This window comes from Patagioenas fasciata, chromosome 3, assembly GCF_037038585.1.
Source record: "Patagioenas fasciata isolate bPatFas1 chromosome 3, bPatFas1.hap1, whole genome shotgun sequence".
In the NCBI taxonomy this organism is placed as follows: Eukaryota; Metazoa; Chordata; class Aves; order Columbiformes; family Columbidae; genus Patagioenas; species Patagioenas fasciata.
In genome coordinates this window covers 61,296,300-61,315,560 of record NC_092522.1, presented here as the reverse complement: position 1 = coordinate 61,315,560, position 19,261 = coordinate 61,296,300, and the positions used below count along the sequence as shown (strand labels likewise).

The 19,261-nt window shown below is 44.0% G+C and overlaps 1 protein-coding gene across 6 annotated transcripts in view; it reads right to left on the bottom strand.

The window, feature by feature from the left end:
• The window catches only part of ARID1B (AT-rich interaction domain 1B), a 327,634-nt gene extending 309,272 nt beyond the window's left edge, over positions 1-18,362 (bottom strand). For 3 of the 6 annotated variants that reach the window (XM_065835868.2, XM_065835867.2, XM_065835871.2), the window contains exon 1: positions 16,168-18,360. In XM_065835868.2, the coding sequence (XP_065691940.2) occupies positions 16,168-17,892 (1,725 nt within the window). In that variant the 5' untranslated portion in view covers positions 17,893-18,360. Of the gene's footprint in view, positions 1-16,167 lie in introns of all 6 variants that reach the window. The other 3 variants (XM_065835870.2, XM_065835865.2, XM_065835869.2) reach the window with 3 other exon arrangements.
• Positions 18,363-19,261: the final 899 nt, after the last annotated feature.

Below are 19,261 nucleotides of genomic sequence, written 5' to 3'. Positions count from 1 at the left end.
ACCTTCTACAGAGCATTACATTATCATCTGACTGCATCACACACCAGAAGACCACCTGCACCCTCCCTTCCCTTTGTTTCCAATTTGAGCTGTTCCTTGTACAACTTGAGCCTAGTAACGTCAATTATGGTCCCAACTGTCTTGTGTTAAGATCAATAAATCTCAGCAATTCCCTAAACAATCAACATTTTTGGAAGTTATTTTTTTTTTCCCCCTCCAACTTCACCAAGGAAGCTTCTTTCTGTGATCCAGAGATGCATGCAATTAGAGCAACAGGACAACAAAACTCGAGGAATAATGAGAAGCAGGAGACAAAAAGTGTCCAACACAGAATTCACTAGGCAGCCACAGACTATTCCACCTGTTGCATTGTACACTGTGTACTCGCAAAACCACAGAGGGAAGAAAAAAAAAAAAAAAAGGCAGATATATCCAAGCAGCTAGGAATATTATTTTTGATCCCTTTTTATATCCTATTGTTATCCACAACCCAGGAAGCTGTTAATTGGCCTAAGTAATTGGTTTAAATACCCAAGTCCCATTATAAAAAAAATATACTATGAAATGCTTCGACACTTATCACAACCAAGAAATTCTTAACTAAAGTTCAAAGCTGAAAATGCACTAGGGACTTGTCTACACTGAAGGAAAAAAATACATAATTATACCAATGTAACTAGCTCAGTGTGGAAACTTACTCCAGTATAAGAGTACCCTTTCCCACTTAAATTTACGTGCTTTGGAAGCAGAATAAGATAAACCATGAAAACTCTTATTCTGGTATAAGAGTGTCTCCATAGGGAGTTATATTGGTATAATTATAGCATATAATTATAGCACATAGTTGTACCATTAAATTTCCTTGTGTAGACAAGCACTAGGTGCCCAGTCCACATACATTTTCTAGCAAAACAAATGGTTATCAAATTCCAATAGAGGCACATAAAATACTTAGCTTTTATTTTTGTTTGATGAATCTTCTTCATTTTGAAGTGATGAATTACTTCAATTAATCTTCCTTGCAAATGCTTTTCTCTCTGCTATCCTATATGGCAATAGATTATTCTTCTGGTGGAAGCATCATAAACTAACACTTTGAGAATGGCTGCCATATCTCCCACACTGATTTAGGCTCTCATTATATAAAGTGAGTGGTGAGAAATCAGGTACAAGGAAGGAATAAGGTGCTGTTTACACATTTGACTGTTAGACTCGCACCTTTTATAGTACATCCCCAGCTACTTTAAACAGTCAAGTGCTTCAATAATTTAGTCTCTATCTTTCTGACAATTTAATTCTCACCTCATTTGCTGTAGAAGTTAAAACATTTCAGACAACCTTGAGGAAGCCACGCTTCCTCCTCCTATCCCTGTACACAAAGCAGAGAGAAAAAGTACATCTAAAAACCATGCTACTAGGTTAACTTCAAAATACAAAAGAGAACCATAAAAGATCTACAAGACTCTTCAGGATCTTTTGAAAACAAGCAACTTTTCAGAGGATACTGAGCTCAGAAATCCAAGCTTAAATGAAATAAATCATAATTTTTTATGAGAAAGATCCCTTAAAAAGGGAGCAAACACAAATACTGGTTACACCAGCCTCCAGAAAGTGGAAAATACCTAAAACCTGCCACAGACATGTCAGCGAAATTATTAATAGCAATAATACTTTAGTTTGGGTATTTAAAACGCTCTACTAGGAAAGGTTAAGTGATCCTAGAGATAATTAAGGATTACAGTAACCATTTTGCAGGACACATAGGTAAATCCCTTTTGCAAAATGCATTTTTTTTTCCTCTTTAACCGTTTCATAAAAAAATCGCATTGCCCAAAAAGGAACTCTTTGCAGGTTAGGCATCCTCATGTTTTCTTTGGGACTTCTGAACAATTTCATCCCTTAGCACTACACTGGGTTTCATCTCTTTAGTTTTGGAACACATCCCCAGCACTCCAAAACTTGCTTGCTTCCACAGACACCAACTCCCTTGGTGGCAGAGACCCCTCGCTTGCGCTGCCCCTTCTTCCCCCCCCATACCCAGCAGAGCCCCCCAGCCCTGCCAGAGCCCCCAGACAGACCCAGAGGAGCGACCAGCAGGAGGGCTGCAGAGCGAGGACCACACCTCCACAGCAGCTCCTTCCCAGGGGTGCCCACGCTTGCCACAGCCAGAACGCCAGCAATGGGCCAAGAGTTTCCAATGGACTGTGACAAAACTGCTGCCCCATTTCCAAATTGAAAGCTCGCATCTCTCTGCGGAAATTGCGTTCCTAAGCGTTAAGGTCAACTGATCTGGAAATTCATCCTCGTACTTTTAAGTTTGCCTCATGTCTGCAAACAGGCTTGAAAAGAAACACTGACAGTTCTTACATGCAAAAATTTAACATATCATGATAAAAGCAACAGCAGGAAAAAGTCTCAATAGGTATTATAAAAAAGGACAACAAAAAAGAAAACTATCAGGCTTGACAGAAAATATTAAAACCATTAGTTCTAATGGGTTAGCAAGATAATGAAGGAAGGTTAGTCCAGAACTCCAACAGACGACTGGAGTCATTGCCTGTATGATTTGAAAACACTGTAAACCATGGAAGAAATTAACTTCACCTGTCCTTCGACAAAAACATCTGAGCTTATCAACCTAGACTTCTTTAGAGCAAGGGGAAAAACATTTAACTTTAGGAGCATGATTCATTAGACCTGCATTATGTATCTACTTTAGGATGAGATGATTCACACACACAAATAAATACTATTTCTTTACACCAAAGTGAAAAGCTGCCACAAAATGATCAGGTATAAATGCCTACAATATAGATGCTTAGATGAGTCTCACCTGCGAAATCTAGTATTTCAAAGACACTGAAGGCTTATGTGGCCACTGCAATCTGTAAAATTCTGTAAAATTATCATCTTGGGGAAAAATATACATATATATCTATGTATATATACCTTTTACTTTCTGCCTCAGATTTCCTGCTCCAGAGAAACTAAATATTTGCTATGATTTACAGAGTAATTCTACACTCAAGATACAGCCTCATGATGAGTTTAAGCTGACACAACCCAGTATCACCACCAAAAGGGGCTGTCCTGCCCTGACCCACACCCTCACCACACTCTCCCTTGCTTTGCCTCTGTCCTGTGCAAGCCAGACCAGCTCAATGACCTGGCTGGAAGTGAACCATTCACAGGTTCTATTTGGCAGGATTACTTTTCAGACAAATCAGCCAGCTGATGCGACTCACCTTACCACACAAGGGAAGCAGCAGGGAGCTGACAAAAGGGTGGGACTGGTCTTTACAGCACAAGTGAAGTCTTACATAAGCTCCAGACAACCATTGGAATCACCCTTCACTGAAAGATCTTCTAGCAACAGAAAACTCGATAAAAGAGTGCCCAAGGAGTGTAACAAAACACTACAGAAGAATGCAGAGATAACCAAATTATGTTTTCAAGTCTTCCTCAGTTTTCCCCAAAGAAATTCTGGCTTGGTATCTACACAAAAGGCACATGTCCATTTAGTTCAACACATACTTTCCTATATAATTTATGTCTAACAATCTTTCTCCTGTTCGTTTGCTCTTTGTCTCAGCCTCTGATCCTCAAAAGCCAAGAAAAATAAAGAATACCCACTTGGATCTTCTGATCAATGTCTAAAGAATTAACTCAATTTAAAAAAATATTCCCTGCTTATTCCCTAGCATTAATCTAAAAATGATAAAAAACATGCTACAGAATTCTCAGTATCAGATAAACATTTAGGAAAAGGCGGGGGGTGGGGGTGTTGGAAATTAAAAACATTCATTGTGTCCTTCAGTCTACAATAGGATATATAACGCCACTTCCAGAGATAAAAACTACATTTTCACCTATTCTTGGCACGCTGGCTGAGACAACTTGCTTGAGTAAGACAACCACATGTGAGTTCAAGGACTTCAAGAAAGTAAAAATGTCATCAGAAATCATAATTATTTGAACCGTCTGTTATGATGCCATGACCAGCTGCAGCCTTTAACAAAAAGCACCTAATTTCTTCCTTCATCTCTTCAATGAAGACATCAACACCAAGCAAGGAAAAACTTTAAACTGAATGTTAAAAAGCAGGAGTAGAGAGAAGGAACAAACAGGGTAAGCCAGACTCAGCTTTTTCAAACCTAAGAAGACCAGTAACTATCACAGGTAAACCTGAGAATTTTTTTCAAGAAACAAGAATTGTGGCAAATAAACATCTAGATCATCTTAGAGGCAAAACAACAGAATTTGGAGACTACCATGCAAGAAGATATTGGCTTTTGTTGTTCTTTGAATACCTAAGGTATTTTCCTAGAACAATGGAACCTTAATTAACTTTTTACACAGGTTTCCTTCACCATCTGAACAAGCTACATCCCCCAAAAGAAAATACAACACAGTAGCATAACAAACAACCATCTTTGGCAGCTTGCTTCTCTCCACACTCCCAATCTTCTGAGGACAATTAAAAGGAAATCTACAAAATGAAATATCAGGTACCATAAAACTGCACAGACTGCCTCTAGTACACCGCATTCGCTACTTAACATAGACAATTACATGCAAAGTGTTTACTCTCCTCCGTTCCTCTATTTTCTACTTTGCACATACTCAGCAACACCACACTTCAATTTCCATGCTGACATCTTTTCAAATATCTTTTGGGCAAATATAGAGAGAGAGATTTTTAATTGTAGCTGCCATGCCAGGTAAAAAGGAAACAAATTGTGCACATCACATTTCCATTCCAGATTGGTTTTGTCTCCTTTGTTTTTTTCCCCTCTATTCTAAGTCTGCTATTATTAATACTTAGAGGATCACCATTACAGGAACCTAAAATAAAAAATGAAAATAAAAAAAACAACAGCAAACAAACAGCATTATCACCCACAGATACCTACTTATATGATTCTTCCTAATATACTGCCAAGCCTTGCCAGGATTTGGGGGCATGCCTTTTTTTTTTTTAATGTAAATTGACCTCCAGTCACTTTAAGTCCCTACACAGGAAGCTGGCTTGTGAACGAAGGCACTTTCCCAGCTGTCACTCTTTCCCCAACAACTTTTGTGCATAGATGTCTTGGAGGACAGAGAGGAGCAAATACAAGTAAGAGGGAGAGATGGGTACTGGGGTCACACAAGAGCTTCTTCTCCTCGGATATGTGGTCACACTACTCAGCATCATACAACTGTAAAATGGCAGAAGACAATAAGGATGGCTGTTCCATCACCCTGATGATTTGGAAAGTGAGAAGGATAGGAATTTGGAGACAACGTTTAAAGAAGGAAAACAAAAAATCACAAGAAAAAGGAGCAAAAAGGAGCAAAAAAGATGATGACATTTGCCTAAAATAAAGTAGCATAAGTTTGGGAAGGAAGTGAAAGATAAGCAAATAATCCACAAATAAATCTCTCCCTGCAGGGAAAAAAAAAAGCAGAGGAAAAGCCTTGAGCAACCATATCCCACAACAAATCTGACACACAGTAATGTTAGTACCTCCAAAAATGTACACAAATGCATCTACCATTCTGCCAATCACGCTAGCAAAGCACCAGCTCATTCAGCTTAATCCCCACCCCCACATCTCTCCCAAAAACTAAGAGGAGGAATGGGGGGCTATGCAAAGTCTTCCTGGGGCAGTCAATCCCTCTCCTCTGCTTGTCCATAAAGTGCTGCGTTTGGCAAGTTCCTTATGAACAAACATATCCCTAAATGATACCCCCAGTATGAGACTGCCTACCCATGTACCTAACCTAGAATTTACTGACAGTGTCAAGTCATCCATAAAACATAGCATTCGTCACCAGCATTCACACATAAAAATCTCGACAGCTTAGGCTGCGGTAGCCCTCAGATCCCAAGCTAATTCTTGGAAAAAATCTTTGTTTTAAAGTGTTGGCATAGTTGCCAACACATTGAGCACTTCAAGAAGACTGTTGTAAAACGCAAGACCGTTTGCCTCAGATGCGACTCAATCATCCCCTCTTCTTTAAAGGAAGAGCTCAATTAAGTTGGGAACTTTTCTGAATGATTTTAAATGGTTTTTTTTCATTGTGGTTAGATCTCAGTTAGTGTAATTGCTATTTATATCAAAACATTAAAAGGTCTGGTTATGGGGTTTATTAGAAAAGCAAAATCTTTTTAATACCTGAAAAAACCCACAACAAAACGCTTTGTAGCACTATTTCCCCTGTATTTGCATACCACATGTTAAACAACAACAAAGACTATTTTACAAAGTTAAAAATCTCAAAAATATCCCTAAAGTAGTAGCTCCTACGTTGTGTTAACAGGAAAAATGCTTTTGTGCCATGTTGGAAGGGTATATCAAGTGACACGTGTTGATGTCAGGATTTTAAAGAAAAAAAAAAAACATTGTAAACCAAAATATAACATACAACGTAAACAAATACAACCTGCACTTATTAGCAAAAATACAATTTTAAATGTAAAAAAGTGTCACTTGAAGACAACCACTAGAAGTACCCCACATAACGTTGTTTCAAAGACGTGAAGGCAGAGGGTGACACAGGAGAAAACCACCTTCGACAGGCTGCTAAGTGACACACAGTCAAAAATTAAAACAAACAGTAAAAAAAAAAAAACCAAACCAAAACAGAACTGAACTAAACAAAGCATTCCTCACACCTCTCCCTTTCCACACGTGTTTCCTTCCGCCGCTGCCGCTCACCCCCCCGCACGCCCCTGGAATCCCATCTCCTCGCGTTACCTCTGCCCAGGTCAGGGATGAATGGCTGTCAAACACCCCGAGGAAAGAAAAAAAAAAAAAAAAAAGAAAAAAAGAAAAAAAACAACATACACACAAAACCCCGCACCATCCCCCCCCTCCCTTCTTTCTTCCCGAGGCAGCACGTTTCCATTGAGACGCACATGGCTAATCTCCATATGTGAAGGTCAGGGCACTCCAGCCGGGGAGGTGAAGAATGGAGCGGCTCACGTAAGGGGCCGCCCCGCACACCCTGGCCCGCTGCCCGACCAGCGAGATTGTTGAAAAGCAATAGATAGCTTCTGGCAGCGGCCCGGGGAAAAATATTTTGATCATGTGACGCTATACAAGCTAACTAGTTTGCTTCATGTGTGAAACTTTTACAGACGCTACAAATACCGCGTTTGTAATCGGCCCCACAACCCGGCCCCGCTCTCCCCCTCACCTCCCCGAGGAAGCCTCTGCCGCCAGCCACCGGTTCCGCCGGCTGCGAAGCCCTCGGTCAAGCAAAACTTCGGTTTAAAACAAATCACGGAAAACAGAATGCAACCAGCTAACAGCCATATATATATACACACACACACACACATATTCTTGTTACATTTCACGACTATTAAATACACGGCACCAAGAAGTTATCCACCTCACAGAAATCTCCCTTTCTGTTTACAGGAAGGGAGAACTTTGAAATACAAGTAAAACCGCCAAGTTATTTTGCCATTGCTGGTACAAAACTAAAGCATCCTCAAACGTACCTACATGTATTTTCCCAGAAACATACATTAAAATAGCCTCTATGACCACCTGTAAACATCTTGAAACAAGAACAGCTCTAAAGAATACGCTCATTTTTCTTTCCTTGGGAATTTTAAGCAACTTAGAAACACTGAATTTATAAAAGAAAAATCACAAAAGCTAAATTATTTTCCAGAAATCATGTCTGAAAGTAAGACATCAATACTTCTATTTCATATAAACAGAGAATATCCAAAACATTCACAACATAAATTGCTACACACAAAAGAACCGCACAGAACTCCATACATTCCACCCAAATCAAAGGATGCAAATAAAGAAGCATATTCCTTTGATGCTGTCAAAACAAACCTCGTTATCTTTATTTTTAACTTTAAAAGAATAAAATTTAAGAACTACAAATCCTGTCCTTGTGCTTTCAAAATAAAATTTCAGAGCTGATGTTTCAGTATCTTGTTTACAAACAAGTAAGTCTGACAAGCTAACCAAATAACATGATCAGTGTTGGGAACACCTAGTCTCAGATCTCATTCAAACAAATAGAGACCAGAAGGTACAGTGTAGACTGGATACCTTCACATAAAGTAAGAATTTAGGCTGCTTATTTATTCTGCATGACATCGGAATTAAAAATGCACATCAAACTCGGATATTTAAATAAGGCAAATATTATCCTTATTTTAACATAGGGAAACTGAGGTATTCAATAGTGAAATCAGCTACCTTTATATCATGCAGACAGCAGACAACTATCCAGAATTCCTGCACCACTCCTCCACTAATAACGTTTTTCTGAAGTCACATAACTTACTCATCACGGCTGAACTCACTACTTGTGTAAAGAAGGCCCTTTTCCACTTCACTCTATGAATTAAGCCATGTCCACACTGGGAACTGCACACATGACTGCAATTATGTTTTAAAACAGCATGTCTCCTTTCGGGATTTTCAGAACCAATTTTCTTTCTCAAGTAAACAAAAACCAACCAAACTTCACGTCTTCCTGTGAAAGCCAGCAGCACAGGGGCTGTGCTACAGAGCAAGGGAGCCGTGTCTTTCCTGCACAACACAGATCACTTGGTGCTTTTAAAACATGATCAAAACATGTCATGCAACTGTCTACTTCGTGAAAAACTCAGCAAGTTACTTCTATCATAACAGCCATACCTATAAACCCCTCAGGAGAGGCTACTTAATAAAGACTGTTGTTACTTTGCCAGGCAGATACACTACCATCCCAATGGTAAACTAAATACAAAAGGGTTTGCCACAACTCTTATTAGTCAAGGATGCAATTAATTCCTTGAACCTAACTATGTAGCTACAACAACAGAACTTCACAGTGGACCTGGCCACATGGTCTTTAAAGGGAAAATAAATTTTTTATTCAGTAACTTGGAGGAATCAAAACCATTTTTTAACTAACATAGCTAGAAAAAGGACTAACATCTGACACAAACCCCTGCTACTGAAGATTTTTTTTTTTTGAGAAAGTAGATACCTAAAATAAATTCCGAACAAAGCTGTCAAAGGAAAAAAAGATCCTGAGTGTAACAGTTCAGAAGCTTGCAAGACTCTATTAGTAACACAACTAATACTACCCCATTAAACACGGTGGTTATACATTAAAGAGTTTCTCCTTTTTTTTTTCAGCAAAAATGCTAAAGAAAATAAGTGACAAAAAAAATTCCCACATACATCTAATTTCTTAAAAAAAGGGCAGAAAAAAGATTAGTAGAAAATGCCTTGCCCACCCCCCCAATAGTCAGAAAGAGACTGAGAGGGGGTTGCAGGGGGAGTTCAGTGACACAGCCCTACAAACAGAAATGTCAGAGGGCCTATCACTCAGATGGAAGTTTTCAGAAGCCATTATCAGATCGCAAACCTAAATTGAGTATATTTTCAAATCTGAGAATGCTATTACAAAGCAGGGGGGAAGACATGGCACAGCAGTGAATTCTTATATGCAGAACACCATTTGGCAATTAGGGAAGTTCAAGTGCAAAAGATCAACTAATACTGAAGTTGGAGAAAGGAAACAAATTACATACTTCTTATGCTTACTCCTTCTGACATAGTTAACTAACACCACCATGACTCAAATACAAGTAGTAATATGCAAGTAGATAAAACATTGACAGCTCAGTACTGAAAGCAATTCCTTTCACACACTGCACAACCATCAAATTCTGTTACATTTCCACGAACTGGCCACTACCCATTCAGAAATTCAGCAGCCTCATTACTTAGCTTGCTAGTTTATAATGAAATTAACGCTTCCACTATACATAGAATATAAATGCGCAACACATCAACACCCGTTCAAATCTACTGACTGAAAACTATCACACAGATCTCACATTGGTTTTAATAAACATAAATGAAATATTTTTATAATAGCATCAGGATAATGATCTTGGGTTACACAATTTTCTAAATAGTTGCAGGGGCCTTCAGATGAAGTAAGCTACCTATTCAGGGAATACAAAGTTTGCTGAAGGTACTTCATATATGCAGTAAGAACAATTCCCATACGAAAAGCCATCTTTAAACAAGACACAACAACTGTGATGGCTGCATCAAATTTGCTCGCTTTAAAAACTAAGACAATTTATCTGCCAGACCAAACAACTGGACTTGGTGGTAAGGAAGCCTGTGCATGAACTCTGGCAGCCCCCAGCACATACTTGTGCTCTGTGCATCATATTCATCAGAGGGCAAGTCCTGCAACACCAGCTAACCTCCTGGGCACCTGTTCAACTCAATTTTCCATTGAGTTTAATTTCTGTGAGAAATCCAGTGACTTGATATAGATGACACAGAGTATATAATGATAAAACAGTGCAAGGAATACTTGAATTTTAGATGACAGTGCTTTTAGTTTAAGGTGACTATATTGACACAGCAGACAAATCCCTCGTTTCGCTCAGTCATTTGTCTTCTCAGTTGTCTCAATAGAAAGAAAAAAAAAACCTAAATTCTCCCACAACAGAATGTGATCACAGCAAGACTAGATTTATTCAAAATCTGAAGTTTACAGCACCAAGATTCTATTTATGTCTAAGAGACCCCTGTTTTCTGTTGTGCCTACCTGAAGGAAGGTGTATGTAATATGCCTCAGTTTCCTCACCTTTTACTACGGGAAGAATTGTCCGTTTCTTAGTCCAGTGCAAGGGACACTACAAAGACAGTGTAAAGATCAAACATGCTTGGAACATTGTTACTGAGAAAATAAATTTGGTTAAACATAGTCTTGCTCTTGCACAAATTAGCCACCTATTGTCCCCAAAGCGCACTGTTCACAAATTACATCAACACCTTGGGACACATTTATCACTGAGGACTCCTTGACTGGATGGGTCTGGCCCTTGTGGAACTGAGGTGCTCTTGGTGGACCACTGGATGCCACACTCTCAGAAGCACAACAGAAATCCTCTGGCCCACCTGCAACAGAAACATTGCAGCTCTGAGGCCACACATTAGCATTTTTTGTGTATAACTGAGCATGAACAAGTAGGATTGGATAACAGAAAAACTGAAAAGGTAACCTTATGATCTGACAGGCAAAACATAGATCAGATATACAAAAAGCTTTCAAGTTTACTAAAAAATAATATTTAAATTCACTGACAGGTAAGCCTTCTTTAAAATAAATTTTACTCTAATACAATTGGTTCCCAAGATTTTGATGTATTACATCTATTTGCTTCTCTCGGCACCAAGCGATACAAAACCAACACTGCTTAGTACCACTTTTCTATTACTAGTTTTCAAAACAAATTTGAAAACCACTAAGGTATACTTTTAATTTAAGTTTAATTAAAGTCCTCATTCAGTCCTACCAAAACATGTATTTAGCACTATGTAAATAGCCCCAAAATTGAAAGAAAAAAGGGTTTTTTTTCCTAAGTACCTTAATAATCACAATTCTAAAATATATTCTAGCAAGTTAGCCTAACACAAACACATGCTACTGAAATTCTGCAGCCTTGAGCATGCATGCACAGCAAGTACGGCAATACTACTTTACATATCCACAGAGAATCTTCAAAGCCTCCCGATAAATAGCACATTTTGAAAAAAGTACTGAAATGGAACTAGTTAGGACACAGGTACATCCTTAAGAACAGAAGGATAAATAAACTGCTGCCATTCACACATTAACAATGAGAATTTCAAAATATCTATGATAAAATATTTGAGGTGCAAAAGTAAAAAAGACCCATCAGCAGCTATTGAAACTTGTTTTCATCACACAAATTTCATCTAGTTTTAACTAAGATACTATCTCAAAATGAAATAGCATCACCTAACAGACCATGCTGAGTAATTTCAAAAAAATTATGATACATATATAACTAGAAAATCTACCGAAAGATTAAATGCCTTAGTTTTTATCCCTAGAGATTTGAATCAGGATACCAAAAAGATAGTAATCGACTGTTTAGTTGTAGAATCCTTAAACGATGGAGGCAGTAATACAGTAGACAGGTTTGCATCTCTCTTTATTGTATCTCATACACAGGGTCCTGCTGTTCAACATGTAGTCATAAGCACTACTACAGAAACCAATAACTGAACATCAAACCACAAAGTGTCCAATATACAGTCGTTACATATATATATATAGATGCTACTAACTGAGAATATTGCTATTTGCTACTTCTAAATAGAAGCTATGTGAATACTAAACTGTTTATTCGAAAATGCACAGGGAAAAATATATTTTATTCTCCCATTGAGACATCAAGAATCTATTCACCACACTAACAGCTGTTTAATGGCCTTCAGGCACAGGACATGATTCTGCAGCCCTGGCTTAGCCAGAACTCCCAGTACAGGCACTCTATTTGGCATAAAAAGAGCTGCAGAATCAGGAATATTCCTAGTTTCTCCGCTGCAAAACAAAAGACTGATACACACACAAACTCAGAGCAGCTCGACATTTTTTTTTCTATAGCACTTGATATATACCTTATGCTATATAGGTATTCCTGAAAAGACCGAGGTTCTCTCTTTGTGTGTAAGCCTATGTAAATCTTACACACGTGCACAAAGGAGAAAGATGTATACAAAGCACACACACAGAGACCAACTAATGTGTTAAGATACTGCAGTGCAAATCAGAAGTGAAGAATAAAAGGAGCCTCAGGACTCAAAATATCCATACACTGCCAGGGAATTGATCAATAATCAAAATAACTGAATGACAAGGTACTGTATCAGCACCACAGAACTCCTCCACGATCAAATCAATGTATCCGCATGAGCGATATCTATCTGCTTTGAAAACGTGTGTTTCTTCAGAAACGAGAGGCCTCTTTTTCGAGTTTACATCTCATGATTGGGTAAGGTGATTAAATAAAATGGCAGCAAAATTTTCTTCAATAACTTAACAGGCTGGACAAACACACAAGTCAGTTCGGAGTGAGACGTCACAGTTCTGCATATCACAAAAAATTACCCGTGCTGAGGCAAGTATTTCCTGAACAAGCATCTCAGATGATGTAGCCTGCTGATGGTCCTTTTTCTCTGTTAATAGCACAGTAGTTTCTTATAGGCATAGGGGCCAATCATCATCTGCTTTGCAAAGACACATGACAAGTGAGTATACTCTAAAATGTGTATACACATACAGAGAGTATACACACAGATGATTATTTTAAAAAATAAAGATAAGCCTTCTGTTCAAATTCTGGACTAATATTAATGTTTTTCTCTTTCAAAAAGCAATCAATTTCTCAACATATACAGACACGTGAGAATTAAAAATAAAAAAATCACACAAAAATAACTGTGTTCTGTATTTCTTTTCTATTTGACACAATGTATTTTATACATAAAAATATTAATCTAAAATCTAAGAAAATTTCTTATCTCAATAACTTTCTGGTTAGATGGAAAAATCATAATACAAAGAACACTGATCACTTGCCTTTATGACAATTACTTTGAGGAAAAAATAATAATTTTTTAAAAGATCAGAAAAATTATGCCCTTCCCAGACTGCTCTAAGCTGCATCTTGACTCTTATGCTACAAAAAAATGAAACAAAGAAATCTGTAAGAGAGGATGTAAATCCGTAAATACAAGGAAGTATTTCTAAGAGTCATACTGAGGACATAATGAATTTACTCTCACCCCTCCAATAAAAATAAAATACTTTAAACTATTTCTGCAGAAACAGCACTCTGAACTAATATGTACTATGTCTACCTGACAATGGTTTTCCTAGCTTTTGAAGCCATAAATTCTGAACTGTGTTCAAATGCAAGCAGAGAATGCAAATATTTTTAAATTAATTATGAAAAGTTATGCATATGAAGCCTCATTACCTTATGGCTTCCAGTGACCCTTTCACCAGAGCAAATTAAAAAAGGTAAAAATTAACACTCACCAAAAAAAAAAATCTTGTTTCCCTAGAAGAAAATAGAGAGGAAACAGAATAAAAACCAAAATTGTGACAAGAGTGGCCTGTTGGAAGTAGACAAACACATACAGCCAGTCCATCCAGGGTTTCTATTACGATTTTTTCAGGATTAATGCACTGTTCACAAAATTAAGCGATGTTTTCTCCATGTTCTGTTCATTAGTTTATGGAAAGATCCAGCCATTTGAGGACCCCAAAAGCATACACCTTCATTTGTTCCTGTCACTCCTCACTGTTAAAAGCTATTAAAAGATTTAACAGTTCTTAATAGAAAGATCTTGTTGAAGGGAAAAGAAACCCATAAAATTCTAATGTACTACTCCATATAACACAATTCACTTTCCTACTGAGAATTCAAGCCTAATCTCACACTCGTGTAGAAAAATTAGATCAACAACTCCCGATGCTCCTTGAAGTATTCGAACGCAAAAGCACATTTCCCCCCCAATATCGGGATTTGCTGCAGAGATGAAACAAATGCAACCTCTGGCAGAAGAGCTCCTTTTTCCCTTCTTTGTACAGTACACGGCGTTTTCTCACCTACAGCAGCTACACGCAAACAAGATTTTTTTTTAAGAGCCAGGCACAGGTTAGGCACCACGCTAACAGAAATGTAACGAAATTAGTATTTGGATTTATTTTTTTTTTTTTACAAAAAACTAATCCCCCGCATAGTATCGATAAGCTGCAATATTAAAAAATGGTTTTTTAGAGGCACAAAAGCGCAACTTGAAATCCCGAATCCTCGCCCAGGCGCTGTTATTACAAAATACTCCCCTACCGCCTCCAGTTAGCAAAGAATTAAAAAAAAAAAGAAACAAACACCAAACAACAATAACAAAAATAAACAAACTAATAAACAGATAGATCGATGCCCAGAGAAGCCACGCCGTCTAACCAGACTGGATGGGGTGGGAAACGGGGGAAGGGAAAGGGGGGAGGTGCCCCTGGCTTCTCCGCGCGCCGGTGGCCCCCACGGCGGGTGCCGCTGCCCGGGCCCGCGCCTCCCGTCCCCGCCGCGCGGCCGCCCGCGCTATTTGTGCCGGGGCTTCTGTGACTGCGCCGCTCAGCGCCTCTATTTACATCAGCGGCGCGAGGTGCCCAATGGCGAGTGGGGAGCCAATCAGATGGCAGATTAGATGTCAACTCGGAGGCAGCTGTCTGGAGACGGTTGCAGCCAGTTTACCTCCACAATTCAAATTCCGAACCTGGCGGCGGGGACCCGGCCGCTCCTCGGGCACCGGTCGCCCGGCGGGGCCCGCCGGCTCCCCGCACCGCCGCGCCCACCCCGGAAAGGCGCTGCGCCGCGGCCCGCCGCCCCGCCATCATCGCGCCTATCTACCCATCGATCGGCGGAGTTACCGGGCTGGCGCAGGGGGTGCGGGCGGAGGTGGCGGCCCGCCCGGTGCCCGCGTCCCTTTACTGACGCCAAGGACTTTTCCTTTTTTTTTTTTTTTTTTCCAGCACTTTTTTTTTTTTTCTCCCGGTTTGATTTCCGCGTGTGTTTGGAGAGAGAAACGTAGTTATGCGCGCGCGCATCCACGCGCGCTTCTGCTGGTGGGCACGTCCCCTTCAGGTCACCGGACCGAGGAGCCCCACGCGCTCCGGCCCGCGCCGCGCGGACAGGGGCGCGAGCACACGCGCTCACACACACGCACACGAACACACACACGCGCACTCTTCCCACAGCGAAAGGAGCCCGGCTGCTCCCAGTGGATCTCACTGCGGTACCTCCACCAGTGACAAACTAATTTGCTAAGAGCGTGCAACGGCGCAACTCGTTCTGTTAAAAAAATTTAACAGGTTAAAAAGAGGAAAAGAAAAAAAAAAAGGCACCGTGGAAGATAATGGACGTTTATCCCCCGGGAAGCCCCGGATCCGACACTCCGGTTACAAAATCCACCCCCCCCCCCTCCGCCCCCGTCCCAAGCTGCCTGTCCTCTGGGCCCTGCCTCTCTCCTCCGCTGTTTCAAAGTGGAGGGAAAAAATATTAATTGGGTCTGAGAACAACCTAATTTCGGCAGCGAAAACCGCACTTCGGTGCCTCCAGCCCCAGCGGGGCCGCGCATTGTGCGCTGCTCACCCCTGCTAGGGAGGCAGCGAGAACTGGCCCGGAGGAGGGAGGAGAGAGGGGAAAAAAAGAGGGGAAAGAAGGATAGGAAAAAGAAAGTTAATGATAAAGAAACTAAGACCTCGACACGAGTGGCACGGAGCCGTCATTAACCGGGCGCGGGGGCTTACCTGGGTCCTGCTGATGGCCTGCCCGGTGTTCCCAGGGCTCATCGCCGGGTGATTTCTTTGTTGTGCCGCTGCCCAGGCCGGGTTTGCCGCTCCGTACTGGGCGCCCATGTCCTTGCCCATGCCCATGCCCGCCGCTGCCTGCTGGCTTCCCGGGGCGGCCGCCGCTGCCTGGGGCTGGGGCTGCGGCGGGGCGCTGGGGCTGCTGTAGTCGGGGTAGCTGCTGCCGTAGCTCCGCATCATGGGGCTGGGGGACGTGAGCAGCTGGTTCAAGGTAGGGGTGGCCCCGGACGGGTGCTGGTTCTGCCCGGAGAACCGCGCGAAACCGCCGGCCCCCGCGCCGGCAGCAGCCTTGCCGAGGCCGGCCCCGCCGCCGGGGCCCATCATCATGCCGCCGCCCGGCTGCCGCGGGGAGCTCAGCACCCCGTAGCCCGCCGCGGAGCCCCCGTAGCCGCCGCCGCCTGCCCCGGCGGCCGCCGCCGCCACGGCTCCCGCGCCGCCACCGCCGCCGGGGCCGCGGCCGTAGCCCGGGTAGTGGTTGTACTGGCTGTTGGGGTAACCTTCGTGGGAGTTTTGCAGGGGGTCCATGCTGTTGGGGGCCGCCGTGGGGTGCATTATCCCCATCCCGGGGCTTTGTTGTCCGCCATGTTGATCAAAGCAAGGCCCGGCGCGGCTCGCCGTAGCGCTGCTGGCAGGGGCAGCGTTGCCATAATAGCTATTGAACTCCGAGACACCCACCGCGGAGGGGCCGCCGCCGCCTCCCCCGCTCCCGCCGCCGCCGCCGAGGCCGCCGCCGCCGCTCCCAGCGCTCGGGGGCGGCTGCTGGGGCTGCTGCTGTCCGCCCAGGGGTCCCAAGCCGGGGTGATCGTAGCGGCCGCTGATGGGCTCGCCCATCTTGCCGGGCATCTCCTCCTCGTCGGCGCCTTTATTCAGCATTTGCTGCGGCTGCTGGGGGGGCTCGGCCTGAGCGCCCAAAACACTGTCTTTTCCTCCATGTTGCTGCTGCTCCATGTCTGCACTGGGCTGAGCAGCGCCGCCACCGCCGTTGTTGTTGCTGCCGCTGCCGCCGCCGAGGCTGCTGTTGTTATTCTGCACGGGATGGTGCTGAGGCGGCGGCTGCTGCGGCGGCGGCGGCGGGAATTGATTTAGCTGCTGCTGTAGTGCATGGTGGTGGTGGTGCGGGTGGTGGGCATGGTGGTGGTGGGCATGGTGATGCGGGTGGTGGGCATGGTGGTGGTGGGGCGGCGCGGCGGGGTGATCGCCTCCGACGCTCTTCAGCTTGTGGTTGGGGAGCAGCCCCGTCTCCATGGCCGAGCCCGGGTTGGAGGAGGAGGAGGAGGAGGAGGAAGAAGACGAAGAAGATGAAGATAACGCCGAGGAGCTTCCACCTTCCTTCAGAGCCGGCTCCGAGGAGGAGCCGCCGCTGGCGTTGTTGTTGTTACCGGCGGCAGCGGCGGGAGCCGCGTTATTGGCCATGTTCAGCGGCTCGCTGTGGTGGTGGAGGACATGGTGATCTACATTATTCACGCCGCTGCTGCTGCTGCTGCCGGCCGGACTCCCCTCTCCGACCCCCAGCGCGGGGACCGGCCCGGGCGCCCCCGCGGCGGCCGCGGCCCCGGCACCTCCCGGACCCCGGTCCGGGCCCAGGCCGCCCGGCAGGTTCGGGGCTTTGCCCTTGCTGTTGTTCGCACCCGCCGGAGCCGCTGCGACTTGCGCGGCCATGATCATCGCAACATTGCGAGTCCGGAGAAATTAGTACTGATAATAGTAACTACTAAAAAAAAAAAAAAAATTAAAAAAAGTCGACCCCCACCCTCAAAAAAGGAGGGCGAGACGGGTGGGGGGAGGGAGAGGGGTAGAAAGCGAAGCGGCCGGGGAAGGGACTTGACTGAGCCAAGAGTATCCCCTGCGGACCGCTCCGCACGCACCAAATTACAGAAATTTCCCTCCCCGAGTCCGTGATTGCGATTAGAAATGGTAAGAACGCCTTACGGTCTGTGCCTGCTCCTGCTGTGTGATTTCATGTTGAAAGTTTTTTGTTCAGGTTTAAATGAAACTTTTTTTTTTTTTTTTTTTCCTCCTTTCCTCTCTAACCCGGATATGGGTAAACACACGTCTGCCGGAGCCGCGCTGGCCCAGCATGGCATGAGCGAGCGAGCGAGCCAGCGCCGGCAGCCATCGCCCCCTCCGCCCCGATCGCTCCCGCGCACTCGCAAAACGCGGACTGGACTCCGCACGGCTCCGGCTCCTGCTCCCCGCCGCCAGCAGCGGCGCGACGGGATGGGGAGCGGGGGCGTGGACCCCCTCCGCTGCCCCTGCTCGCAATCGGGTCCCACTCGTGTGCGCGCCGAGTGTCGCGGCCGGCGCGGGATTCCCTCCGGGCTCCGCGGAGGCGGCAGCCAAACGCGGAACTTGAGCGGGGGTTGCTCCGAGGCGCAGGGTCGGGCCGGGCGCCCCGGGCCGCCAAATGCCGCGGGGGGCTGTGGGGTGTGGGTCGGGGCCGGTCCCGGTCCCGGTCCCGGTCCCGGTCCCGGTCCCGGTCCCGGTCCCGGTCCCGCAGCTGCTGCGGGGCCGGGGGCAGCGGCGGCGGCGCTGTCCCGAGCGGGCCGCAGCGGCGGGGGAGGGAAGGGGGCAGCCGCAAACTGGGAGTTCCGTGGCCAGATGTGCTGGAGCAGATGGATCGGTGGAACTTTCGGGGGCCGCACGTTGCCCCCCAGCCCCCTGTGGCATGCTCAAAAGACCACTCGTTGTATTCCGAGGGCAGGAGAACGTTTTCTATGACACTGAAAAATAAGCTTTTTTTTTTTTTCCCCACCCTCCATCCCCCCAAAGTTTTATATTGTGTGTGCAGACGGTTATAAAATTTAACCTGAAATTCTGCAGCGGTAGCGTCTTTGCAGTTGTCCACATTGTCCAGCTGTCTCCAAATCCTAACGGTCATTTGCACTGATGATGCTTTTATATATAGGGCTGTTTTCAATATGTTCTAGGTACTTATTTGTAGATCAACAGGAGCTGATCAAGGAGAGCAAGACATTTTTGGCCTCATAATTGTTTTGCCAAACAATATAATTTCCAGTACACACAAGACACTTGT